Below are 27,367 nucleotides of genomic sequence, written 5' to 3'. Positions count from 1 at the left end.
GGGCAAAGAGAAAAGATCAGAGTATTGTCAGAATCTAAGATGATCCTTCATGTTGAATCAGGCACAGATATGACGGGGTGGTAACTGATGGGAGACAGGCACCCCAGCATTCTAGCTTTGGGGTAAGCTCAAGATGGGTGCCTCAACTACATGAAACTCCTGGGTGGTCTTTTAAACTCTTTGAAGAAATCAGTGAACTACTAATAACATAGGTGTAAGGTGACATTAGCTGTTAGCGTTGAGGCTACGAGAGAATGGATGGTAACTTAACATTTTTGTTTATTCATAAAGAATTCCTATCTCTGATTTTTAAGAAGAAAAAATTCTTAAAGTCCAATGTGAAAAAGATTTAAATGTATGTAATGTACATTTGAGCGTATTTAAAAAGTTTTGTAAAAGATTGAAATAAAAGATGTTCATTTTAGCATAAAATTTTTGAAATCCAGGCATACGAGGAATCTTTAAAAAACTCCTGACAATGTGTACCATGGAAAACCTGAGTGAATTTTGTCAATTTTTTTTTTTTTTTTGCCTCAAAGAAATTCTATCTTTGAATTCTATTTTTTCCATGAACTCTTTGGTGTATCTTTGTATTTGGCTTAGAATCAGCAGAGTTTAACGTGTGTGTGTGTGTGTGTGTGTGTGTGTACCACTTGATCTGTTTACCTTTACAGATAAATAGGTACCTACACAGATGCTACTTTGTAAATTCATCATATAACACATTCAGAATATCTGCGGATATGTATTAAATACAAAAAGTGTCTCAGTTTCTGAGAAGAACTGGCCACTCCTTAGCCTGGTCTGCACATTGGACTTCACTTTCAGATCTGAAATCCACCTGCTGTGCTATGTTGCTATGATCACCTCGCTCCAGCCTGCCCCAGGCAGGACGCCAAAGTCGTTGAAGTTGCTTTTATGAGCACTCTATTCCCTTCTTACAGACTCCGTTTCTCCTCTGCTCTTGTCTGGGTGGTAGGAAAAAAAAAACTGTATTTCTGTTGTGAGGCTTTTTTTTTTTTTTTTTTTGGCCCTGAAAAGTGCCTGTGCAGGTATGCTGTCCAGGACAGCAGACAAGCTGGCAATGTGAGGGCTCTTTCCTCCAATGCCCGTTACATTGATTTCCATCACTGCACGGGCTGTGTGTGTGCAATCCTCTGACAATGAACAGAGAATCCACTGAGGTGCTCACGATGTTCAACTGGATCTTGGCAAAATCCACTGAGCCCCAGCCCTCCCTTCCCAAATAGGAACCAGAGTCCATTTAGCTTTGTGATGATGAGAGGGAGAACCTCCTACAAACAAGGGCCCTGAAACTGGAGTGATTGGCCACGATACAGCAAATCTAAACAGGGCAAACTCTGGTATTGTAGACTTTGCATATCCCCCAGACAAGGTCATTCTACATAGTATTTGGATGCTGGGTACATACAATCCTTGTACTAAGAATTGTATGTAAGTCTGACACTGACCCTTGAATTTCAGTCCCCACCATGGTGCTACTCAGCCTCATCAGATCTGTGCCAGTGGGTGCTGAGTGGCAAAATAATACTTGGATGGCCTTCAGCTTAGTTTTCTCTGCTTATGGCTTTATTAGTGGAAGTACTGGCTGCTTTTTCTCCCTGTAAATATGCAGAGGGTCAAGGAAGGGGTTTCCTTCTTGTGTTCACTGTTGCCCTAATGCATGACTCTTGAATGTGTTGGACTCATCCGTCTGTAATGGTATTTCCCACTAAAATAAGCTTTCCTCAAATACCCACTCTCCAAAGTAAAGAAAAAAATTAAAAAAAATAGACTTCAAGCTGCATTTGACAAACACTTGCCCAAGAAATTATCCACCATCGGGGCTGCCGACAAAAGAGGTCAACATCCATTTGCTTTTCGTGTGTACTTGATTCTTGGAGAGAATTTGATTTGGCAAGTGCGCAAGCGTTTTGAACCAGCCTCACTTTGCAGTTGGAGAATGAGAACGTCTTCAAGCGGGAATGGTGCCAGTGAGCTTAAGCCAGATCTTTTGTGGGCATTGAAAAGCTCCATCTGTGAAGAGAACTAAATAGAGAAAGGCAGGAACTGTGTTGCTGCGTGGGGACAAGTGTAGCCTGGTGCATCCTAAGAGACGGGCAGGGGGGATGTGGGATTCGGTGATCATTGGAATGACCCCTCAGACAAAGTACTTCTGCCGCTGCGTAAACTTCTCTGTGGAAGATAAACCTTTACATCAAAAAGCAGTACTAGAGAAAACATGCTCAGAAGACTAAAGATAAAGGAAGGGTTGGTTTCAATGCGAGAGGGACAGCAGGTGGAGGAGTATTCTAAAGATAAAAGATAGACACAAAGGAATGGGCAGATAGGAAAGCAAATGTATGTCGTCTCATTTGGTATTCTTTGTCACTTAAGACATTCTTGTCTTTCAAATATCTGAACCTCAAGAAAAACCAAAGAGGTCCACATAGTCTTTGTTTCAGTAGAAGAACAAGATCTGGAATGTTGATTTTCAGAATTTAAATATTCTATCACAGAATATCACAGAGCAAATATGTTTCCTCTTGATGCTTTTTTTCTGTTATATAAAGGAATAGGCTATGCCGAAACACTACAGTAGACAAATATACCTTGCAAAATAATCATTAGCTATGTGTACAGCCTACATGCTTAAAATGCAAAGAGAAATAATACAAGGTAGACATTTCTGTGATCAGATAGTTGCATTCTAGTTTCTAGTCTCATTACCATCACACAACATGCAGACCACCTGGATTCAAAGATGTCACTCCTGGTTTGGATTCCATATCTCAGGAGAGATTTGGGGACGTGGATTGCATTTCATGGACTTGCTCCTAAAACAGTACTGAATGAATGTTTTGGATAGATGCCAGCAAATAGCTATTGATTCTGATTATGCATACGGCTAAACAGAAATGTGTACCCTCGCTGAGAGGTTGGTTTGAAAAGGGCTTCCTAAAAGATCACTGGAAAGTGCAGATTGCAGTCTAGAGGTCCCTGACTGAGGGCTGTGTTCTCTGGGACAGGAACAGCAGATGTGTTCCCAGGCCATCCACTGCCATCTCAGAGCAGACTTGCCATTGTGTGCAGTTTTTAAAAATCGATTCTGACTAGAACAGCATTGAAGTTAATTATTCAGATGAGATCATTTGTTTTTTGTCTTTTCCTCGTGTGTTGTTTTTGCAATAGTTGCTCCCTTTGGTACCAGTTTTGTTGTACACGTTTCGTAATTTTGGCATACACTTTCTTTTGTTTTCTAGTCCAAAATGCCTCTCACCTTACTTTCAAACAGCCAATTTCACCTATGATTACTTCCTTTTTCCTTATTATTAAAGGCATTTTTAAAATGGCATTCTTCCCTTGAAATTTAGGAATGAACAAAACAACACACCCCTCCAGATGTGAAGGAAATAGACTTTATCCTGCTCTTGAACTCCCTGAAGTTTAAAATGACCTTCTTTTGTTCCCTGTCACTGTGCAGCCCACCTGCCTTAGAATCTGCTCCTGCCCCTGGCCAGCAGTGTAGATTCCGAGAGCTTTCCCACATGCACCTGCTGTCTTCAGACGGCAGGCAGGGGGTGAGCATCTAGAGTGTGGGAACGCGGGAGATGCTTGAGTTTGTAATGAACTTGATATATTTTTAGTTGACATTGGCAGGATGAGGAGGTTGATGGGCAATAGTTGCGAGGAAGTGGCGGTCGGCGGCAGGAGCCCATGGAAATCCTGTTCAAGTTACAGTGAATTAATTCCTCCTACAGATGAACTTGTGTGGAAATAGTTGCAGGAAAGTGTAGGTTATCATATGCCCCAAATGGTCCTTGTCTATGACATACAGAGCGGTGTCGTCAGATAGCAGCAAACCTTGGAAGGCTGGCCCATGGCAGATTGAGGTTCTGATGTTGGCAGGCCATAAAGGATCATTCCAGGGAGCAGCAGTTCAGCCGAGCAGTTACAATGCCCCAGGCCACATCAGAAGTCCTAGATCAGTTCCTGGCTCCTGGCCCCAGGTTCTTATAATGCACGCCTTGGGAGGCAGCAGTCAAGACTGCAGTAACCAGGCTCCTGTCACCCGTATGAGGGACCTGGATTGAGTTCCTGGCTCCTGGCTTTGGCCCTGGCCCTTTGTGGTGTGAGCATTTGGAGAGTGAACCAGTGATTGGGAGTGCTGTGTGTGTTCTTGTGTGTGCACATGTGCACACCCACAAATGTACCCCTGCCTCTGACTCTCCATATTTTAACCAAGGACTCTACCAATAACCGCAAAACAAGGAATGACTGAGTGACTCTAGAAACAACTGTTAGTGACTCCAGTTTGCCCTCAGATGCAGCTGTGCTTACACTACAGAAATGCCAAAATGCTTTATTCATTCACTGAACACTCACCAGATGCCCGGAATAAGACTAATGAAATGTGTTCATTGGCCTCAGGGAGTTTATACTTCTGTGACACTGGCATTGAGCTAGACAGTTCTAGGTGTTTCATGGATAGTTGGAAAGTTAAGATTGTTTTCCACATTTGAATAGAATGTGGTAATCAGTAAGCTATGTGTGTTTGTGGTATAGCCAACGGCTAGTAGGCGACAGCGTTGGTTGTTCAGGTTGTGTACCGTGCAGCACTGGGGACTGCCATACCTTCCTGTAGTGGGCAGTGCAAAGCCAGGCAGAGCCACCGCTGGCACCACGGAGCTCTTACTGTGCAGCCAGAGTGTGTGGTCATCACAATTTCTGCCTTCCCCAAGCACCCATTCTAGTAGTTACACGTGTCGGTAATGACAAGATTCTCCTGTCAAATGCCATAACACATTAGTGCAACCACTTGAAAGTATGTACTTGTTGTCTTTAAAAAAAAAAAAAAAGATTTATTTATTTGAAAGAGTTACAGAGAAAGGTAGAGCCAGAGAGAGATCTTTAATCCACTGGTTCACTCCCCAAATGCCCTCAATGGCCAGAGTTGAGCTGATCCGAGGCCAGGAGCCAGGAGCTTCCTCTGGGTCTCCCATGCAGGTGCAGGGGCCCAAGGACTTGGGCCATCTAATACTGCTTTCCAGACCATAGCAGAGAGCTGGATCGCAAGTGGAGCAGCTGGGACTCAAACCAGCCACCCATATGGATGCAGGCACTGCATGCGGCGGCCTTACCTGCTACACCACAGCAGGTCTTTTTATATAACCTGGTAGGAAGATTCATTGAAGTCTCGGTGTGTTGTATCATTACACTGATCATTGAATTTGTGAATAGCTATGTTTATGAAATTGACACAGAAAATTGTATACATTTCTAGGGTGTTAGGTGATGTTTCTCTAAATGCATACACTGAGACTGAGTAATGTTCAAATCGGATAAAAATGTGTACATCCTCAAATATTAATCATTCCTCTGCAGTGCAAACATTCAGAATCCATCTTTTCTCCCAGCTTTTTTGAACTACGTGGTATATTAGATTGAGGAACAGTAAACCTATTGTGCTCCGGAAAATCTTTTTCCTGTCCAGCTATAATTCAGTATCTGTGGTTACTGTCTTTTGAATAATAGCCATTCTGAGCGGTGAGGCGATATCTGATTGTGATGTTGATTTGCATTTCCCTGATGGATACTGACGTTGAACATTTTTTCATGTATTTGTTGACCGTTTATATTTCTTTTGACAACTGTTGAGGTCCTTTGCACATTTCTTTACTGGATTGGTTGTTTTCTTTTTGAGTTGTGTGAGTTGCTGCTATATTCTGGATGTTAATCCTCTGTTGCTTACATAGCTTGAAAATACTTTCTCCTATTCTGTTGGTTTCCTTTGCTTGGCTGAACCTTCTGACTCTGATAAAATCCTATTTGTCTAGTTTTGTTTTTGCTTACTGTGCTTTGGGGGTCTTAGCCAAAAACTCATCAACGACACCAGTGTCATGAAGTGTTTCTCCCAGTTTCTTCCAGAAATTTCATAGTTTCCTGCATTAAATTGAAGCCTTTGACCAATCTTGAGTTTATCCCTGCCTCTCACCATATACAACAATCTTTTTTTAAAAAGTGTGTCTTCAGGGCCAGCGCTGTGGTGTAGCGGGTAAAGCTACAGCCTGCAGTGCCAGTATCTCATATGGGTGCCTGTTCAAGACCCGGCTGCTCCTCTTCTGATCCAGCTCTCTGCTGTGGCCTGGGAAGGCAGTGGAAGATGGCCCAGGTAGACCAGGAAGAAGCTCCTGGCCTCTGACTGGTGCAGCCCCATCTATTGTGGCCATTTGGGGAGAGAACCAGTGGGTAAAAAGCATTCTCTCTCCCCCTCCTTCCCTCTTTCCCTCCCTCCCTCCTTCCCTCTCTCTCTGTCTCTGTCTCTGTCTCTCAGCCTCTCTGCCTCTCTGTAACTCTGCCTTTCAAATAAATAAATCTTTTTAAAACATGTCAGACCTGCATCTTCCTCCGTGAACAGAGTGAATCTGACATGATAAAGAAAATGCCTCTCTGTGCTATGCTTGAGCGTGGTCACGTTTGCAGAGTCGTCTTGTGAGAGAGAGAGATGTAAGGATAAGTCAAGAAGCCTACAGTGGTGGTGACACTTAGTTTAGGGTCCCCCCACCATCAGGGGAAGCTCAAAGAAGCCTGAGGCACAAGAGCCAAGTACCCTGCCCTTGGATGTCTGCCCGGCCTCACCTCTCGCCAGTGCACGGGCTCAGCCGTCTCCAGGCCCGCTGAGCTCCCTGCAGTCGCTCACGCGGGCCAAGCTCTGTCACTGCCATGACGGTGTCGTAGGCTGTAATACCCACTTCCTCCTTCTCTCTCCTCTCCTGACCTCCAGGTCTAGCTCAGCAGTTTCTTTGGAAACTGTTCCTGTCCCCTGAGAGACTAAAGTCCCTGCCAAGGCTCCTGCTGTGCACAGCTGTGGGAGGTGCCATTCCCCTTGCACACCAGAGAGCCCTTCCTGTTGCTCTAATTGGCTAACTCTCCATCCTGTCCTGTTACACTGTTTTGTAACCTCTCTCGAGAGTGGCTGCTTTTGGATTCAAAGCTCAGCCTTATTCAACTTGCCTGGCATAAAGTGGTTGTGTAATAGATCCTTATTTGAATGATCTCTTCATGTGACCCCGTATGTATTAAGGATCCCCAGAGATAGTATGGCTCGAGTTCCCCTTCTGGATCTGCCCTCATTGTTGATTTAACCTATCTGGTGGGTTGTGCTCCAGTGCAACATCCAACCTTCAAGGCATCTTGCCCGTTTCCAACGGCCACTCTGCTGGTCCCCTCCTTGAGTCCCATTAGCACTGGGAAGAGACATGACTTTTTCTCCTCCTCCTCCGGGTTCTCTTATTTTCTGCTTGCTTCTCAGTGATAGGGGATTTGCTTTCGCAACAATTGCCTACTAACAGCACATATTTTTATTTTTCTAATGTTTTTCTTATTTAGTACTTTTATTTTTTAACACATTTTATTTACATAAGGTGAGTAAATTTCATGTATTTCATATATACAAATTTAGGAGCATTGTGATACTTCCCACCCTACCCTCCCTCCCTCCTCCTTTTCTTTTTCTTTTTTTTTTTTTTTTTTTTGACAGGCAGGAGTGGACAGTGAGAGAGACAGAGAGAAAGGTCTTCCTTTTTGCCGTTGGTTCACTCTCCAATGGCTGCTGGCCGGCGCGCTGTGGCTGGCACATCATGCTGATCCGAAGGCAGGAGCCAGGTGCTTCTCCTGGTCTCCCATGGGTTGCAGGGCCCAAGCACTTGGGCCATCCTCCACTGCACTCCTGGGCCATAGCAGAGAGCTGTCTTGGAAGAGGGGCAACCGGGACAGAATCCAGCGCCCCGACCAGAATTAGAACTCGGTGTGCCAGCGCCGCATGGTGGAGGATTAGCCTAGTGAGCCACAGCGCTGGCCTTTTTTTTTTCTTTCCTTTTCTTATTCTTTTAATTTTTCACAATGACATACATTCAGCTTATTTTAAAATCATAAGATTAACACTGCACTAAGAATTTTTTTAAAAAGTAGGGGAAAAAAACACTATTCTACAACAGTAGCAACAAGGGCTGTAAAAAATAATCAATTCTCAAAATATTAATTTCACTAATATACATTACATTTTTTGTACTCTGTTAGTTACCATGGATCAGGGGAAACGGCATTTGACTTTTTTGGTGTTCGCTTATTTCACTAAGCATCATGGTTTCCAGTGGCATCCATTTTGTTGCGAAGGACAGGATTTCCTTCCATTTTTGGCTGAATAATATTCCATAGAGTGTGTGTGTGTGTGTGTGTGTGTGTATATCATATTTTCATTATTCAGTCATTGGTTGATGGGCATGTGGGTCGATTCCATATCTTAACTACTGTGAACTGAGTGCAGTAAACATGGGTACAGGTAAATCTTTCAGATGCTGATTTCCTATCCACTGGGTGAATTCCCAGCAGTGGGTTGGCTGGGTCATTGGTAGATCTGTTTTGAGGTCTCTGAGGCACCTCCATGCTGTCTTCCACAATGGCTGCACCAGTTGACATTCCCACAACAGTGGATGAAGGTACCTTTTCCCCACATACATGCCAAGATTTATTGTTTTTTGATTTCTGTATGAGAGTAATTCTGACTGGAATGAGGTGACACCACACTGTAGTTTCTATTTGCATTTCCTTGGTGGCTAGTGATCCTGAGCATTCTTGCATGTGTCTGTTGGCCATTTGAATGCCATCTTTTGAAAAATGCCTGTTCAAGTCCTCTGTCTACTTCTCAACTGGACTGTTTTGTTGTTGTGGAGTTTCTTGAGCTCTTGATAGATTCTGGATATTAATGCTTTATCGGTTCCATAGTCTGCAGATATTTTTTCCCATTCTGTTGGTTGCTTCTTCACTTTGCTGAGTGCTTCTTTTGCAGTGCAGAAGCTTCTCAATTTGATGTAATCCCACTTGTCAGCTCTGGCTCTGATTGTCTGTGCCTCTGAGGTTTTTTCCAAGAACTTTTTGTGTATCCCAGGGTCTTGTAGGGTTTCCCCAATGTTCTTTAATAATTTGATGGTATTGGATCATAGCTCTCTATATGTAATCCATTTTGAGTGGATTTGTGCATAACCTGTAAGGTTTCGCATAGTGGGTCTTGCTTCATGCTTCTGCATGTGCGGATCCATTTTTCCCAGCCCCATGCGTTGAAGAGACTGTCCTTGCTCCAGGGCTTGATTTTTATCTCCTTTGTCAAAGATAAGTTGGTTGTAGATGCATGGATTTCTGGCATTTCTATTCTGTTCCGTTGGCCTGTCCATCTGTTTTTGTACCAGTACCAGGCTGTTTGGATGATGACTACCCTGTAGTATGTCTTGCAATCTGGTGTTGTGATGCCTCTGACTTTATTTTTGTTGTCTGAGATTACTTTAGCTGTTCAGGGTCTCCTGTGTTTACATGTGAATTTCAGCATTTTTTCTAGATCTGAGAAGATAAGAATGTCTTTGGTATTTTGATTGGTATCACATTGGATCTGTAAATTGCTTTTGGAAGAATGGACATTTTGATGACACTGATTCTCCCAATCCATGAAGAGTTTTCCATTTTTTGTACCTTCTATTTCTTTAGTTTTTTATAATCATCATCATAGAGATCTTTGTCATCCTTGGTTAAATTTATTCCAAGGTATTTACTTTTTTTTGTAGTTAAAGTGAATGGGATTGATCTTGGAAATTCTTTCTCAGCTCTGGCATTGTCTATGTATACAAAGGCTGTTGATTTTTGTGTGTTGATTTTACATCCTGCAACTTTACCAAACTCCTGTATGAGTTTCAGTAGTCTCATAGTGGCTCCATAGTATTTCACAAATCCATGGTCGAATGTGAAATAGAACTTTGGGAAACATATATTGGTAACTTTGTTGGAATTTGGTAGCATGTGAGAGCGCGGATCTAGCGATGGACTGGTAATTTTGTGGGATCCAGGACATGGAAAAAGCTTGGAGATTTGGGTGTCTCTACCTCTTGGGATAATACACTCACATGTGTATGCATTGTAATCACATGTGATTATTCAGCTGTGACTCAGTGGCGAGCTTACTGTGTTTATAAAGGTGTCAGGTGTCATTGTCCTTTATAAAAGAAAATTTTAATTACGGAGACTTTTTGGAATCTAAAGTATTTGGTTCTCACTATGCTTAGTTCCCAAAAAGAAATTGGTTGAATGATTTTGATTGTAGAATGAATAGGTTCCTTATGTAAAAATGTTGTAAGTTAGAATTACTTAGTTTTAAAAGTTTAAAGACCAGAGATCATTACAGTGTAAGAATTTATTAAGATGAATCCTTGGATTTTGATCTTGCATCACAAAACCAATTTGAAAACTTCATGGGCTTACTTGTTGGTATTTGCCAAGTCCATTAGAGTACATTGCATTTTCCCCTTTTGTGCTGTGCAGACACTGCCTTTGGGGCTAGAAAAGGCTTTATGACTCATAAATAGGGAAGTGAATTGTGCTGAGGTTCTGTTTTGGTATAGGATGTAGACCAACAGTAAACCTGCTTTAGGGTCTTTGAAGATGTCTTCAAAAGTGACTCAGAGGGGCCAGCGCTGTGGCGCAGTGGGTTAATGCCCTAGCCTGAAGTGCCGGCATCCCATATGGATGCCGGTTCGAGACCTGGCAGCTCCACTTCCGATCCAGCTCTCTGCTTTGGCCTGGAAAAGCAGTGGAGGATGGTCCAAGTCTTTGGGCCCCTGCACCCATGTGGGAGACCCGGAAGAAGCTTCTGGCTCCTGGCTTTGGATCAGCGCAGCTCCAGCCGTTGCGGCCAACTGGGGAGTGAACCGTTGAATGGAAGACCTCTTTCTCTATCTCTGCTTCTCCTCTGTGTAACTCTGACTTGCAAATAAATAAATAAATCTTTAAAAAAAAAAAAGTTACACAGAAACCGTGGGGACAGTATGAACTGGAGAGGAGAGAGAAATTCCTTCTGCTAAAGATACTTACTTTAATACATTGATTTTTGTTTTCATAATGACTTAGGATGATCAGTCACCTCAGTAAATCATTCATCATAAAACCTAGTTGTATATTATAAAAAATCAGAGATGACCTGTATTTAAATCATTCTATACCTTCTCAGAACCTGATCACCCTCTAAAGTATAGGTATTGCTTATTCTGGTTTGCATTACCTGTGCAGTGTAGCGGTAAGCTTCGCCTTTGATTTTGTGCTGTGTAGAAAGCCTGTGGCTGCCCCTCTGCGATGGCACCAAGACTGTCTTGTAGATGATTTGCAACTGTATTTTTAGAGCCAGTGGTAAAGTAATGTTTAACTGACAGCTGTTGAAATCTTCAGCTTTTAAAGAGATGTTAAAATTTTAAGTGAAATGGAGTTCTAAAATATTGTTTTGCTAGCTCAATTAGAAACACTTTCAAAAGTAATTTAGCTGTGATGTTAGGATCAATTTTCTATCCATATAAACCCTACTTCTAAAATTTCATTTTTAAAGCCTTTTGTTTCAATTATAAAACCTTCAACTAAAGAAATTGCATTCATTTAGTTGGGTGCATTTTAAGCTCATTTTATGTTACTTGAAACCAGTCCTAAAGCTAGTTAATTTTATTCACATTTACAAATAACATGAAGAAGAGTTCTTTCCGTGCTTTTAAAATGATGTGAAAGAGTAATTTAAAATGAAAGATGACTTATTTTTTCCTGTTCTTACTGAGGGCCCTATATGATGGCAAGGAAACAATGACATGACAATCCAAACTCTTCATAATTCCTAGAACATTCCTTTAGAGTGTTTCAGAAAAAAAATCATAGACTGTTGTTTATTAGTCAAATGAGACTTTTGTAAAGATTTATTTATTTATTGAAAGGCAGAGTTACAGAGAGGCAGAAGGAGAGAGAGAGGGAGAGGTCGAGGTCTTCCATCCACTGGTTCACTCCCCAAATGGCCACAACAGCCAGAGTTGCACCAATCTGAAGCCAGGAGCTGCTTCTGGGTTTCCCATGCAGGTGCAGGGGCCCAAGGAATTGGGCCATCTTGCGCTTTCCCAGGCCATAGCAGAGAGTAGATCAAAAGTAGAGCAGCAAGGACTTGAACCAGTGCCCACCACACCGTAGCACCAGCCCCCAAAAAAAGACCTTCTAAACTCTTTAAGACCTCACCATGCAAGTTCATGTGTGTGTGTACAAAATACACATTTATATATATATATGTGTGTATATGTGTGTATAAATATACATCTATATATAATGCAAGTCACTATGGAGTAAGTCATATCTGCCTTTAAAGAGTTCTTAGTGACAAATTCCTTCTCTGTGTTCTAGAATCATTTACTAGTACTGCTGATAACAATGACTTTTTTGATGTTAGGCATTAAGAAAAACATTTCAAGTCTAGTTGCTGATCAGTATGGTGCTTGGTCACTGGTGGTGCTGGTGTGTTTGATTGTGGAGTTGAGAGTGTGTGAGTGTGAAATGCTGTCGCTTCCACGCAAGTGAGCCTTGTAACGAGCAGACCACCTATACTTGTTAGCGTTTTTGGTTTTAGAATAACGCTAACACATGCACTTGCTTTTCTTGTTTGCTTGAGGAAATTATTTCAGAAACAAAGAAAATGTAAGTGAAATTTTCATTTTAGTCAAACTGGGCTCCTGCATGTGGGCTTGGTGGTGGTTACAATGCCAAGAGCTCATGTCAGCATTTAGCATATTAAACTACAAAGAAATTAGTATTCAGCCTGAGAAGTGGCGGCGAGACTAATTTCTGCTCTGACAGATTGCATCATCTGTCAAGAATTGTTCAAGAGTGATTTGATTTTTGATCATTTGCGGGTAATAATAAAATATGGTTTCCTCTGCAATCTATGACCAGTGTATTTTTAACAGCCTGATAAGGTAATAATCATATTGGTTGCTGTCTAGTTTTTAATGTTCTATAGGAAAATTCATTTTAGATAGGTAAAATTACGATGTTTCCCCCAATAAAGGGGATGATAGGAGGTTTATTTCCCTTCAGTGTCAGCAGCTTAGCTTATGTGTTTGGAGTTTCCTTACTAACCACCATCTGGTTGAGAAGTGGGCTGTAAGTTGTGGAAGACAGGACCCTGTGAAAACCTCAGTCTCCTATAGCTGAAAACGTCTGAGCGGTGCAACACTTGCCGGTGTTTAGCAGGAGCCCACCCCACTATGCAGAAGCCACTGCAGCAACTTCTTAGATGCCAGGGCTGGAGTTTGATCACTTCCTGTGCAGGGCCTGGGGGGAGACTCTTGCTGACGGCCCGTGTAAATGGGTAGGGGGAAAGAAGGTCAGATTTCTGTGTCCGAGCGAGCTGGCACTTCTGTGCAGTCATGCCCTCCCACATATGACGGGATGCATGATGACATGTCAGGCACAACATGCAGTGACAGTCCAAGTCCTTCCCATTTGGAGGGAATCCCACTAGAAAGAACACGCTGCAGTTTGGAGAGGTAAAGTTGACTCTCCCAACTCCCTTCATAGTGAGGAAAAGACCCACATAAGATGTGAGGTAAATATCCAATACTGTTTACATCTATAAATCCTACCCCCTACTACAAGACAGACTGGGCTAGAGGATACAATTCTGACTGATGTTGGGTATAAATAAACTGAATGAACTGTCAACCTTTTAAACATTATCCATCATTGATCTGAAAGCAGAGTGAAGCAGAGTGGGAGAGATGAGGAGAGGGAGAATTTGCATCTGCTGGGTCACTCCTCACATGGCTACAACAGCCTGGGACAGGCCAAATCCAGGACCCAGCATCCCATCCAGGTCTCCCACATGGGTAGCAAGGCCGCAGTACTTACGGCTGCTTTGTTCTGCTGCTTTCTAGGTGTGTTAGCAGGGATCCAATGGGAAGATGGTCAACAGCTACAAGAACCAGCCCCTGTTCAAAACATTTTAGATTCACTTTAGGGACTCACGTGGCACAGCCGGTTAAACTGACACGGTACTGATGTCCCCTATCAGTTCAAGTCTCAGCTGCTCTGTTTCCAATCCAGCTCCCTGCTAATAGTCTGAGGAAAGAAACAGATGATGGCTAAAGTCTTTGGGCTCCTGCCTCCCATATGGGAGACCTGGATGGAGTTTTGAGCTCCTGGCTTTGGCCCGTTGTGGTCATTTGGGGAGTGAATCAGCTGATGGAGAATCAATGTCTTTCTGTCTGTCTCTCTTTCTCTCCATCCCCTTCCCTCTGTCACTCTGCCTTCAAATAAATGCTTTTAAAAACAAGACTCACTTTAGACAAAGTTTTTCTTTTTTTTAGCTTTTTTTTAATGAATATAAATTTCCAAAGTACAGCTTATGGATTACAATGGCTTCCCCCCCATAACGTCCCTCCCACCTGCAACCCTCCCCTTTCCCACTCCCTCTCCCCTTCCATTCACATCAAGATTCATTTTCGATTCTCTTTATATACAGAAGATCAGTTTAGCATACATTAAGTAAAGATTTCAACAGTTTGCTCCCACACAGAAACATAAAGTGAAAAAGTTTTTCACGTAGTTCATAACCTGCGCATCAAATCCACGCTGTGTGCTTCGTTCATCCGTTTATTTAGCAGCTCCAGACTTCTAGTCGCTCACAAATACAAAGCAGGTTTCCTGTGCTTATTAGCATCCACCAACGTATATCAAATTGTCAGGTATTCAAGGGAGGTAGAATTAAAAGATGTTTATTTTTGCAAAAAAATATTGAAATTCATGCATAGTTTTCTCATGCATTTTCTGTTGATGACTCCTAGTATGTGTACTACTACTGCCTATCATAGATCTGCAATAAAAAGCTGGAGACGAACATAAGAAATGCCAGATACAACTTGCATATTTATTCAGATGTGAGTTTTTTGTCTTAGAAAGCCAGTAAACAAAACCATTGCAGAAGCCATTCAAAAAGCTGGTTTTGGAGAAATCAAGGCCATATTTCAAATGCAACCATTTTAGTTGGGCCACTGAGACGCAGAAGCAAATGCACTTTGGAGGAGTGAATTATTGCTGAATTTGTCCCAAACCCTGTCCATGTTCTCCAAGAAAGAGACAGCAAAGAGCCACCAAAATAGCAATGAACTGACTTGGTCCCTAAACAAGCATTGCTGATGCCATCCCTTACAAAACCCTCAACTATTTTTTTTGCTGAGTAACATAGTCTTAAAATGCAATATCGGTACATTTGAGGGTCTGATATCCCTAGTTAGGAAAAAAAAAAAAAAAGTATAACAACTGGTGGAAGACTTTGACCTTTGACATCCACTATCTCCACTGGCTGATAGAAACTTGACCGGGAAGCAGTTGACTTGTTCAGAGTCGTGCCGCTTTGCCTGTTCTTCACTGCATGCATAACTCTATATCCTCTTCTCCCTAAAATAGCCCCGATTTGGTGTTAGTTTCCCCCATATAGCTAGAAATCTTTCTATTATTCCCTGTTTGGATAATAAATAATCCTCTCAAATGATGTAATAAATAGAACAAAATGTCAGGAAAAGACAAGAGGAGATATGAAGTAAGAATTGGTGGGTAAGACTTGGAGGTGAGGAATGGAAAAATGGCATCCAGAGGAAAACATGACAAAAGAGGGAAAGAGGATGGAAATTCTGGGGGAGCGGGAGGGAGAGATGGAAATAGGAAAGTACAAGAAAAATGACTGCAAAATTCCCAAATACGAGCTCCTGAGAGGCACAGACATCCTAGGTTCTCCCTCCGGTGTCTCTGTTTGCACAGCACATACCCATGACTCACGGAGGTTTCTGAGAGCTGTAGGTAGGAAGGAAACCATGAGCCAGTTGTGGAAACGACTCCAGTTAAGGGACATTGAAGAAGCAGTCATTTTTAAATGATTTGCTCTAAGTCTGAGCAGTTTGTATCTAAGCGGCTAAGTGTACTTGGACTTCACTCGGGCAGAAGCTGCAGGCACTGACAAGTACAATAAATGTTCAGCTGAGATGTGTGTCCTTGGATTGCTCCGCTGTGCTGGGATGTGTTGCTTACAGTTCAAAAACTGGAATCCGTGGGTGCCTTGCCACCGTTTCTGCTACTGGCTCCTCTTCCTCCATCTTCCACTTGACCTTTGCAAGGAAATCCTGATGTCCACCTGGTCAATGCTTCTGTTTTCGGAGGAGCCACTCTTGGATCTGAGAATTGTCGTTGGGTGTTATTTGGTTTTGGCATTTTATTTCGTGAAACTCAGAGACTGTGTGCCAAGTATTTACCCTGTAATACTCCTCTGCTGCTACTTATTGCATGGGCCCTATCCTCAATTTTAAGCACCCTTCTTCCTCTGTTAACTGGAAGCAGGTGCAGCCTGACGTTTTCTGCTCCATCCCGTCCCATTGGCCACTCTTCACCAATGAGGGACACTGTACCAAGTTAGTAGCAATGCCTTAGTCTGTGTAGTTTTTAATCCTTTTTCAAGAACAGCTCCCAGTGCGGGAGAATGTGTCATTATTCCTTGTTTGTAGGTGAGGAATGAGACTTGCTGTGTTTGCCAGGAGACCTGGAGTGGAACTTCCATGTTCTTCCTTCTGGTCTCAGCTTTTCCCAGTTTCTCAGGCTGCCAAAAAGGGCCATGTCAAGGGCAAGGCAGCAGTAGGCTGACCACGGCCACAGGTGAGGGACCCCATGGTGAGAGCAGCCAAGGCTGGGCAGCCAATCAGGATCTCAGAAGCAGCGCCAGCCAATGGCTGTTGTGCAATGGCCAGTTGCAGTATGCAGGGTGCCCACAAGGGGGCGCATTTCCAGCCCACTGTGGGCAGTGTATCTTAGAGCTTAGGTAAAGATCTTAGTCACCTCATTCGCACTGCCTGGACTGCATTAAGTTCAGTGTGTGATACTCGGGGGCATACAGATACCTCTCTAGGTTCTATTCATGTGCCACTGCAGGTGTGCAAAAGGCTTGACTTGTACAAGATACAAGGGTACTTTGAAAAGTATGGGAAATGAAACTAAAAGATGTTGCTGCCGTTTTTTTAAATGAATATGTAGTTTTTTTTATAATATGCATTTTCTTTGAAGAGTTTGAAGACCTGTGGTGTACGTGTCTATATGTGTGCATACATGGGCACCACCAAGGCTGTGTTCATGGCACCGGGATGGTATTATCAATGGCCTGGCACAATCATGTTTAAGAAAAAAGTGCTGGCTTTTCATTTATGTAGACATACATGTTGTTCTCAATTCAAAGTGTTATGGTAAAGAAACTGAACTAAAGGTAACAAAACAAATAACAAATTTATCGGAGAAATAAGTGCAACTTAAAGTAGATGCTGCTCTTGCCTGAAGGCAAATCCTACCCTGGCGTGAACTGCCTGTGTGCCCTCAAGCACAGCTGCTGCGTCAGGGGAAGTGGAAGTAGGAGCCCCGCTGGGCCAAACGCTCGGCGGCATGGAACTCGGCACCTGCCAGGCCTTCGGCTTGATGGAACGGCTGCTGTTGTCATTATCAACCCCTCCGATGCATCCACACTCCAGGCATTTGCATTTTAAATCTGAGCTGTTGATACCTTTGGAATTACACCTTGGTGGTGTGATTTTGAATGCTGTGGTATGGAATTAAAGGGATACTCAGGTACATGTGCAACATAGGTAAAAAGAGTGATGGTCAAGGAGACTGCTACAGTAAAATACACAACTCTAACCGTGTGTGTGTGTGTGACACCTATGTGGGTGTCTATACAACTCCCTGTATGTGTCTGCACTACACAACCTTCAGCTTGTGTGTACGTGTGAGCCCAACTCCCTAGATGGCCACAGTAACATGGAAGTTAACCCAGTGCGTTCTCTGCTGTTGCTCATCTGGGCCATCCGTCTAGAATGCCGCCTGCCTCTATGTCAGGTCATTATAATCTCCATTCTCAGCATCCTGCCACCTCTCTGATTCCTGGCAAACAGAGCGTGTCGCATCTCTGTGGCTGCTGGTCTATTTTTCCATGTTTGTGTATTCATGCAATTAGCTAGGCTATATTCCAAATTCTGGAAGGTCACCTTCCTTAGAGGTCTTCACCCAAGCCAGTTCTGGGCCAAAAATAGGTAATAGGAGTTAATTGTGATCCTAGGAGCAAATGACCAGGACGACAAAATACTAATCATTAAAAAAAAAAAAAAAAAACTCAGAGAAACAAGAAGGTAAACTTATGAAAATAGGATTAGTGAATCCAGCAGAACTGTGGCGGTCACACTCCTGGTTCCTGGACATCTAAGTTTCACGATGTGCTAACCCACCATTATCATTCTGTGACATAATGAAGAAAACACAAAGGTATAGAAAAGCCAATATGAAAAGCTGCAGCCCTGGGGCCAGCGCTGTGGTGCAGTGGGTTCAATCAGTGTCTGTAGTGCCCGTGTCCCCTATGAGCGCCAGTTCAAGTCCCCGCTCTCCGCTTCGCATCCAGCTAATGTGCCTGGAAAAGCTGCAGATGGCCCACGTGTGTGGGCCCTGCACCCATGTGGAAGACCACAAGGAAGCCTGAGGCCACTTGGGGAGTGAACCGGCAAATCAAAGATCCCTTTCTCCCTGCTTCTCCTCTCTGTAATTCTGCCTTGCAAATCAACAAAATAAGTCTTTATGTATGTAAAGGTTAAAGCCCGAAGCAGCTCAGCAATGCAGGTTTTCCAGGGGCACTTGCTGGAGGGTGCTTTTGTCCCAGGAAAGACTGGGGGAACACTGGTGCAGAGGCTTCCTGCAAAAGACACATGAGTGTAAGAAGGCAGCCCTGTGCAACTTCAGTTTTAAAAATAGCCAGCGCTAGTAAGGCTGCCGTGTGCACGGGAGAAGCGCGTTGGCTTCCATGAGGCACCACGCTCGGGTTCCTGCCAGGGAAATGCAGCAAACGACCAAGTTTCTGGGGTAGAGCTGTGTCCTCTCAAGCTGGCCTGCGGTCAAGGACAAGCAAGGGATGCCTCTGCCTCCTTCCCTGGGGACCGGAGCCGCTCCTCCTTGTCCCTGTGTCGCAGCTCTTCATTTGGTAATTGCCCTGTGAGGCTGGCAAGTGCAGCCCCTGCAGCCTGGGCGCTGCTGACTGCAGAGACCCTACCTGGCACGCGGGGCCGGTGTGACAATGAATGAAAAATCCATCAGCATGACTGCAGAGGCTGCATGCACAAGTCTAACCTGGTTTGTCCCTAATGTTCAACTACTCAGCAAGCCACGCAGTGTGTAAGATGGTAAGTGGATCCAACAACCGGCTGCTTTGGCTCAGCTGAGTGTGTGTGAGTGTGTGTGTGTGTGTGTGTGTGTGTGTGCCTGCTTAGAGAAGCCACATGTAAAATAAATGAATGATGTCAGGGTTCATGCAAAGGTTCTTTATGCGCCCTGGTCTAAGATTCAGTTCTGAATTTGGGTGATAAGTATTCCTATCTAGAAAGATCAAACTGCTCTTTTATTAACTTCAAGTCAGAGTTTAAGAGCGAAGCAATGTCCTGGCCACCTCTCTTTGTAACTTGCTGCCACTCCGTATTAGTGAGACCACAGAGCTTTAAATTTCCGGGTTTTCAGTTCTGCAAAGATAGAGTTAAACACTGTTTGGACTCTGGCTACAGAAGGGGAACCGGAATTGTAGAAAGCTGCCGTCTTCATCTCTCACAGCTACAGTAACTTTCTGGACAGATCGGGTTAAATATTTTTACAGACCATTCTCTGATGATGAGGCGGTAATAAGTTGTGCAGTGCAACACTCCCGAGGACTGCAGGTCTCACACGCCTCTCTCTCTGATGCTCTCCCAGTGAGGAAGATTCCTGGGGCTCTGAGGATGAAGAGTTTACTTTTTCTGGTGCTGATTTCCATCTGCTGGGCTGATCATCAGTCGAACAACTACACCCTGGGCCATGACAGAGTGATTCACATCCAAGGTAAGAGAACACGGCCTCTCTTGGGAAAGTCAAGCTCACTGCAAGTGTCTCAGAGGTGAGATGCTAGGTTAGTGTTTCTTCATCGGGATGCTGCTGCATTGACTTTTTCTTTGCCCTTCTGCTCCGTGGTGAACCTGCTCCCTGACTTGTGAATGCTATTGCATGACCGTCAGCTTCAGGCTTGGGGACGATGAAAGTGGAAAGTCTTAGGGGTGTCTGACTGCAGTGAATTGATGCAGCCAAGTTCAAGGATTTTTTCTTTAGTGCAGTTGCTGTCTTTGAGTAGAATGGAAGGCACAGTGTTCATTTAAATGCAAGACGGAGGGAAAAAATAAGAAGTGAAACTTTGAATGTTCAGTTATTCTACCAGAATGACCTCAATAATCATTCACGATGCAACTGGAGTGAAAAATCAAACAAGGATGGTCCAGGAAAAGTAACTTACCCTGTTAGGATCTCTTCTGGAGAAACTCTAGTTCCCACAGAGGAAGCTGTCTTGCACCTGCCTATTTCTTCCAGCTCGGCTGAGTCCTGAGCCGAGTGCAGTAGCCAGATTGGAGCTGCAGTGCAATGCAGCTGTTTCCTGCACCCCGGCTTCAGAGGGACACCCTGCATGGAGACAGCCGGGAGACTTATGCAACAAGAAAAGACAGTTCTCAGGGAGCTGTGTCTTGCCCTCTTGGCCTTGTTTGCTGAATGATTCAGATGAGAAGTGCAGAATTTAATAACCATGGGATGATAGTACTTTTAGATGAACTCAGTTTGGGGACCAGAGGCATGGTTAAGTTTGCAAGAGACCTAAAACACAAAGTTCGATCTTCAAGGTCAAAAGTGTAGTCTCAGAAAACAGCATTTGCTGGTAAGAAGTCTGACTTATGAAAGGCAAAGTATAGTGTAAAACTAGCTCAGAGTGTTCTGTATGTATTATGACTACTGAAAGGGAATTTGCAATGTGTCTGGCTAGCTATTTTAGGTGCATCTTTCAATTTCTTTTGCTCCCAACAGCTTTATTTTTTTTCCCTGCTGAACCATGAAAAAAAAAATACATTATCATAAATAGTACTTGTAAGCTGCTGACTCAGCTGCTTCCTTAATGTATATAGAAGAAGGAAAGCTGCTTCTCAAAGCCGATATTTAGAGATTTCTAATGAGCAATTACTTTCTTTTAGCTTCTAGGCACAGCATTCAGTTCAGCCAAAATGGTAACACCTGGTCATTGGGCACAATACCAGTGTTCAGTCCAGTGTAAAATGAACTTGGGCCGTGGGCATCATTAGCACACAGATGCAGGGGAGTGATACTGTGAAAACAGGAATTACTCTGCTAAGTCCAATTCCAGTCATGTCAGCAAGGAAAATCCTGCCCCATCTACTGTGCAGATTCGGGCAGAGGGTTTCCCTGCAAGGTGTGAGAATGAGTCTTGGATCCACTGCAGTGAGCTTAGGTTGTCCCACTTCTTTAAGTACCTTGATAGTGCACTTCATTGTAATTGTAAATTCATATTCTTCGAAAGTGTAGGCTTGCTTTGAAGAGAGGCACAGCGCTTGCAAGTAATAGAGCTACAGGCCTAGAGCTGCTGTGTAGACGTTAATACTGAGATGGGATTTGGTCATGGGATTATGATGTGACGTCTGTGACTCAGGATTGATTATGCGATTATGCCAAATGCCTCTTCTCATTTTTTTCCCAATAATTGTTTCTCCCAATAATTTTTTCCCTTGGTGCTAGCATTCAGATGGAGCATCAGGGGAAGCACCTGCAGGTGGCGGCACTAATTTCATCTTCTGTGCAAAACTACACCACGTAGCAAGCAGAGAATTGATAAAGCAGAGGGCCCTCGCGACTTACTCGAAACATTCGGTGGTTATTTTCTCCTATTGAACACTTTTATTTAATAATCATGGCCATAAGGAATTTAGGGAGCTAATACCGCTCAATTTTGCAAGACTGCAGAGTGATAGTTGAACTGCTGGTCTGAGGCTCACGTGCCTGAATTGACTGAAAAGCAGTGGGAGCTTCTCTCTGTGGTAAAAAAATTGTTCAAAATGCACATGGCTGAGAACCTGTGTGTGCTCTCTCCTGTGTTGCATTCCCTTTCTGCGTCTGCCCTCGCCCCAGGCCTGAGTCGCAGCAGAGTGAGGCCGTTGGTACTCGCGTGGCTGGGGGGCTTCCTGGCAGAGGCTCCAGCGCGTCTGAGCCTCCTGTGTGGGGTTGCTTGGGTCCTTGCTGACCCCTCCTCCCAGTTTGCTTAGGGGACAGTCAATGCAGACGCAGGCATGAAAAAACACTGGCCTGGCTTTACAAAAAAAAAAAGGCAAATGGCCAGGCAGGAAAATAGGTCCATTTGACCACTATGCAGAGCGGTTCCCACGTCAAGCTCTCTTCTGGTAGTGTTTTTGTTTTTGTTTTTGTTTTATTTTGTTTTTTTTTTTTTTGACAGGCAGAGTGGACAGTGAGAGAGAGACAGAGAGAAAGGTCTTCCTTCCGTTGGTTCACCCCAGAATGTCCGCTGCGGCCAGCGCACCACGCTGATCCAAAGCCAGGAGCCAGGTGCTTCCTCCTGGTCTCCCATGCGGGTGCAGGGCCCAAGCACCTGGGCCATCCTCCACTGCACTCCCGGGTCACGGCAGAGAGCTGGCCTGGAAGAGGGGCAACCGGGACAGAATCCGGCACCCTGACCGGGACTAGAACTCGGTGTGCTGGCGCCGCAAGGCGGAGGATTAGCCTAGTGAGCCGCGGCGCCGGCCCTGGTGGTTTCTTACAACACGACACCTTTCTCATGGAGACAGACTGTGGGTGACAATTCCCAGCATGAGTTTATTCTCTGTAAGTTTTTTTTTTTTTTTATTTGAAAGAGTTAGAGAAGGAGAGAGAGAGAAAGAGAGAATCTTCCATCTGCTGGTTCATTCCCCAAATGGCCACAAATGGCTAGGGCCAGGCCAGGACAAAGCCTGGAGCACAGAGCTTCCCCTGGGTCTCCCAGGTGGGTGTAGGGGCCCAATTACCTGGGCCATCATCTGTTGCTTTCCCAGGCTCATTAACAGAGCTGGATCGGAAGTGGAGCAGCCAGGATTCGAACTGGCACCCACATGGGATGCCGGCGCTGCAGGTGGAGGCTTAACCTACTACACCACAATGCCAGCCCCACAATACACTCTTGACTTTTAAATAAAAAGTGACTACAAATACTGGTGGAAAAAGTTGATGCATTTCAAAATGTGTTAAGTGAACCAGATCATTCCTCCAGTTCTAATAGGGTACATATAAATTGCCTCCTGGTCCCTCCTTAATTGTGCTATTTAAGATATTTTCAATGGTATTAAAGGTCATCCAATCACTTTCACTTAGAGTAACCGAAACTTCCCAAACTGAAGTAATGTTTCTCTTAATATATTCACTGTGTGACTACAGATAAGCTACTTGACATTCCTGTAAAGAAAAAGGAGAGGGGCCGGCACTGTGGTGTAGCAGGTAAAGACGCCGCCTGCAGTGCCAGCATCCTATATGGGTGCCAGTTCTAGTCCCGGCTGCTTCACTTCCAATCCAGCTCTCTACTGTGGCTTGGGATAGCAATGGAAAATGGCCCAAGCCCTTGGGCCCCTGCACCTGCATGGGAGACCCAGAAGAAGCTCATGGCTCCTGGCTCTGGATTGGCGCAGCTCCAGCCATTGTGGCCAACTGGGGAGTGAACCAGTGGATGGAAGATCTCTCCTTCCCTCCCTCCCTCCCTCCCTCCCTCCCTCCCTCTCTCTCTCCCTCTCTCTCTCTGCCTCTCCTTCTCTCTGTGTGTAACTCTGACTTTCAAATAAATAATAAATTTTCAAAAAATGAGAAAACCTTTAGAAAAAAATCATACATTTGAAAGGCAGAGTGACAGGGAGATGGGAGTGGGGAAGAGAAACAAGGAGAGGGCATATCCAGCTGGTTCACTCTACAAATGGCCACAATAACCAGAGCCAGAAACTCCATCCAGGTGCCCACATGGGTGGCAGGGCCCCAAGTACTTGAGCCGTGGTCTACACCCTCTCAGGTGCATTGGCCGGGAGCTGGATCAGAAGCAAGTATCCAAGACTCAAACTGGCACTCCGAGAAAAGATCCAAGTGTCTCAAGGCGTGGCTTAACCTCTGTGCCCTATTACACACCCCCACAAGAAGATATCCTACAAATGAAAAATTGTCTCCTTCTATTTAATAAGTTTTACTGTCGCCTTTCTGACAAGATCAAACAGTTTAAGATTTCTTTATTTGAAAGGGTGAGTTACGGGGAGACAGGGGGAGGGCTGAGTGAGCTGGATGATGCTCTCCTGCTGTCTACTGGCACATGCTAAGCTCCCAGAAGAACTTAGGAGGGCTCCAGTGTAGGTCATCTGGATCAGTGTCCCCTGGCACAGACAAGGCCATCAAGCCCAAGAAGGAACCCAGGTGCTGGCCCACAGTGAGTAATCAAGGTCTGTTTGCTGAATAAACCCAGGACTAAGACCTCATTATTTTTCCTGCTCAAGTTCCAGTCTGCTCTTTGCACATCTCAGGGGAATCTTTCTGGGTTGTGGGATGAGAAGCAGCAGATAAGCAAGCAGATCTTGACTCTGGGCAGCAAATTCTGCTTGGCCCCAGCCTGGCCGCCTCTCTAAACGCCAATCCACACTCTGCGAAGTCTGCAGGGACTGGATGCATCAATGCTCCCAGGGTGTGCATGCACTCGGCAGGGTATTGGATGTGCAGTCGGTCACAGCACTGCTATCCTATTCCTTACGTAATATCTGCAGAGCGGATGCAAAGGGTGGGGTACACTTAATAATGTATGATCACAAACTGTAGGCACAGCCAAAGTCTGGTCAGACAATGGGGTAAGTGTTACCTGAGCAGGAATTGCTCTCCCCAACCTGAACCCTATTTGAACTGAGTCTATTATGAAAAGTTAAATCAGTTTCATGTTTGTGTTTTAGAGGCAGAGCATGTTACGTGCCCTAAAAAGGCAAAATCCACAAATAATAAGGAAAATATCCTGAAAGGTCTTCCCAGTCACATTTAGATAAGTATTTACAAAAGTTAGTGATTTTGTTTAACATCTTATGCCCATAATCTTCTAGAGTTGCACCATGGAATTATCAAAATTGGCAATGTTACCAGTATCAGAAGATTAAATAAAATATCAATTTAGCATAGGGTATGAAGTTACCGCCATGCTAGCATACTAAATGACAAGGTGGGCATTGTGGCACAGTGGGTTAAGCCACTGTTTGGGACACCTTCATCCCAGGACAGGAGCCTGGGATGGAGTCCCACCTGCCCCTCCAATCCAGCTGATGTACAGCTGAGGAGGCAGCAGGTGGTAGAGTGAGTACGTGGGTCTGTGCCTCCTGTTCCGAAAACCCCGCCCAGTTCACACTGTTGTGGGCACTTAGGCGAGTGAACCAGTGGATGGACGCTCCCTCCGTCACTCAGCCTATAAATAAGTAACTAGTCCAATCTTTAAAAGTGCATAGGAAATGAGTAAAGGAAGAGAAATAGGAGCATATCCAACCATATGCAAAAATACTTATACTGTACACATACATCTCCAGATAGCTCGTGGATTCAGCAAATACGTTGAGCGCCTGCTACCCACAGGCACTGCGGAAATCGAGATGGGCGAAATACATGCGCTCTGGCTTCACTCATCCAACTACAGTGCGTGATAAATAGCAGACAGAAAGGACTTAGTGCAGCACCACAAACTGCAACAAGAGTCTATTTTCCTGCAACTTTGCTTCTAGCACTAGCTAGCATACATCCCAGTGTTCTTTGCACTTGGGTATCCTGTGAAGAAAGCCACTCATTCAGGCATCTGTTAACACTGGCTGCCTTCATGCAAGACACTGGGTTCACCCCTGGGGAAGGGCAGACCACGTCCCCGTGACCTGAGGTGACCTGCTAAACCTGAGCCAGGGAAGAGAGGAGTTAGTTACCGAGCAGAAAGATCTCACTGGTCAGAACTTCGTGTGCTCATTAAAACCTCGAGCCCCTAGTAAAATCCATAAGGAACATTTAAAGAGTATTTCTAAATCTGAGATTGAGTAACTTAGAATGCTAAAGTCTGTTCTTCTGTAAATTACCCATGTAAACAGTGCAGTTCTGTATTTTTAAAACTTGTATTTAATGATTTTTTTCTGGTAGCAACAAATTCACACTGAACGGCCCTGGCTTTTGCTGGTGGCCTGGGTGCTGAGATCGGCAAACTGCAAGAAACCAAGCCTTAAATTTGGAAACTCTCCCCAATTCCCAGAAAAGCCATTCAATAGGGAAGTCTTCCCACTGATTGCAACTATGCAAGAACCACTACTGACTGAGCTAGCGCTCTAACCTGCAGTTGAGTAACTATGTTAAAATAGGTTGATCTGCTGTCTTACCAAATACTCAGCACAGATTCAGATCTCTTTATGAGTTCACCTCTTTAGTTTTGTTTCTTTTATTTTATTGATTTGAGAGACAGAGTTAAAAACAGTTTCCACCCTCTGGTTCACCTCCCCAAATCCTGGATGAGCCAACAACTCAATGCAGATCTCTGACATGGGTGGCAGGGATCCAGGCACATGAGCCAGCACCTGCTGTCTCCAGGGTCCAGGTTAGCAGGAAGCTGGAGTCGGGATCAAAGCCAGGACTCAAACCGGGGCACTCCAGTCTGGGAAGCGAGGTCCCAAGTGGTGTTTTTGTTTTTTGGTTTTTTTTGACAGGCAGAGTTAGAAAGGTCTTCCTTTGCCGTTGGTTCACCCCCCAAATGGCTGCCACAGCCGGAGGGCTGTGCTAATCCAAAGCCAGGAGCTAGGTGCTCCTTCCTGGTCTCCCATGTGGGTGCAGGGCCCAAGGACTTGGGCCATCCTCCCCAAGTGGTGTCTTAACTGCTATGTTACAGGCCCGACCCTCAGCTCTTTGTTTTAAATGAAAAGTAGAAAGTTACCATTTGTGGAGAGTCTTTTGGAATGTAAAAGATCCTTCAAAATATTCGCTGAAGAAGTTATCAAATGAATAGTATCTAAGGGGGAAAAATGAAATGTTACAGGAATATTTATTTCAGAGGGAAGACTGAAAACATAAGGAATCTGATCATTCCGTAAAATTATTTTGTGTGGCCACAAAGTAGTGGTGTGTGAAACCACAACAGGGATTTCCAGTGGACAGTAGACCCCTGGGCATCTTAACCTTGGTTTAAGGAAAGGGGTGGGCCACGGGACTTTGCTGTGTCGTCTGTGACAAGTCTCCGCATGGACAAGCTCAGGGTAGGATGGTTTTTACACTGAAGAACTGAGCTGGAGGGTGCTGAACAGAATCAACAAGAGGTCTCCCTACCCTTTCCAAACACTGTGTGTTCCAAGGGCACATGGACATAAGGGATACAAACACAGACACAGGATCAGTCTTTTATAAAAAACTACCAAAGTCTTTTAGAACACGAAGCACTTGCTGTGGTTCAGTAGGTAAACTGGATGAGATGGGAAAGGCAGTCTTTTTCCTAAAGAGTGACTGAAAGTTAACAATAAACGTTTTGGTCAGAACCAGCGTTGTGGTGCCGTGGGTGAAGCCACTTCCTTTGAGGCCAGCATCCCACGTG

At 44.3% G+C, this 27,367-nt stretch overlaps 1 protein-coding gene across 6 annotated transcripts in view; it reads left to right on the top strand.

The window, feature by feature from the left end:
* HAPLN1 (hyaluronan and proteoglycan link protein 1) overlaps window positions 1–27,367 on the top strand; it is a 79,193-nt gene that overhangs the window by 29,568 nt on the left and 22,258 nt on the right. For 5 of the 6 annotated variants that reach the window (XM_008261911.4, XM_017344572.3, XM_017344574.3 and 2 more), the window contains one exon: window positions 19,654–19,779. In XM_008261911.4, the coding sequence (XP_008260133.1) occupies window positions 19,680–19,779 (100 nt within the window). In that variant the 5' untranslated portion in view covers window positions 19,654–19,679. Of the gene's footprint in view, window positions 1–18,784; window positions 19,095–19,653; window positions 19,780–27,367 lie in introns of those variants that run through there. The other variant, XM_002713896.5, reaches the window with a different exon arrangement.

This window comes from Oryctolagus cuniculus, chromosome 14 (genome assembly GCF_964237555.1).
Source record: "Oryctolagus cuniculus chromosome 14, mOryCun1.1, whole genome shotgun sequence".
Classification (NCBI taxonomy): Eukaryota; Metazoa; Chordata; class Mammalia; order Lagomorpha; family Leporidae; genus Oryctolagus; species Oryctolagus cuniculus.
Note: the sequence above shows the minus strand (reverse complement) of the source record. Positions and strands in the feature narration are given on the sequence as shown.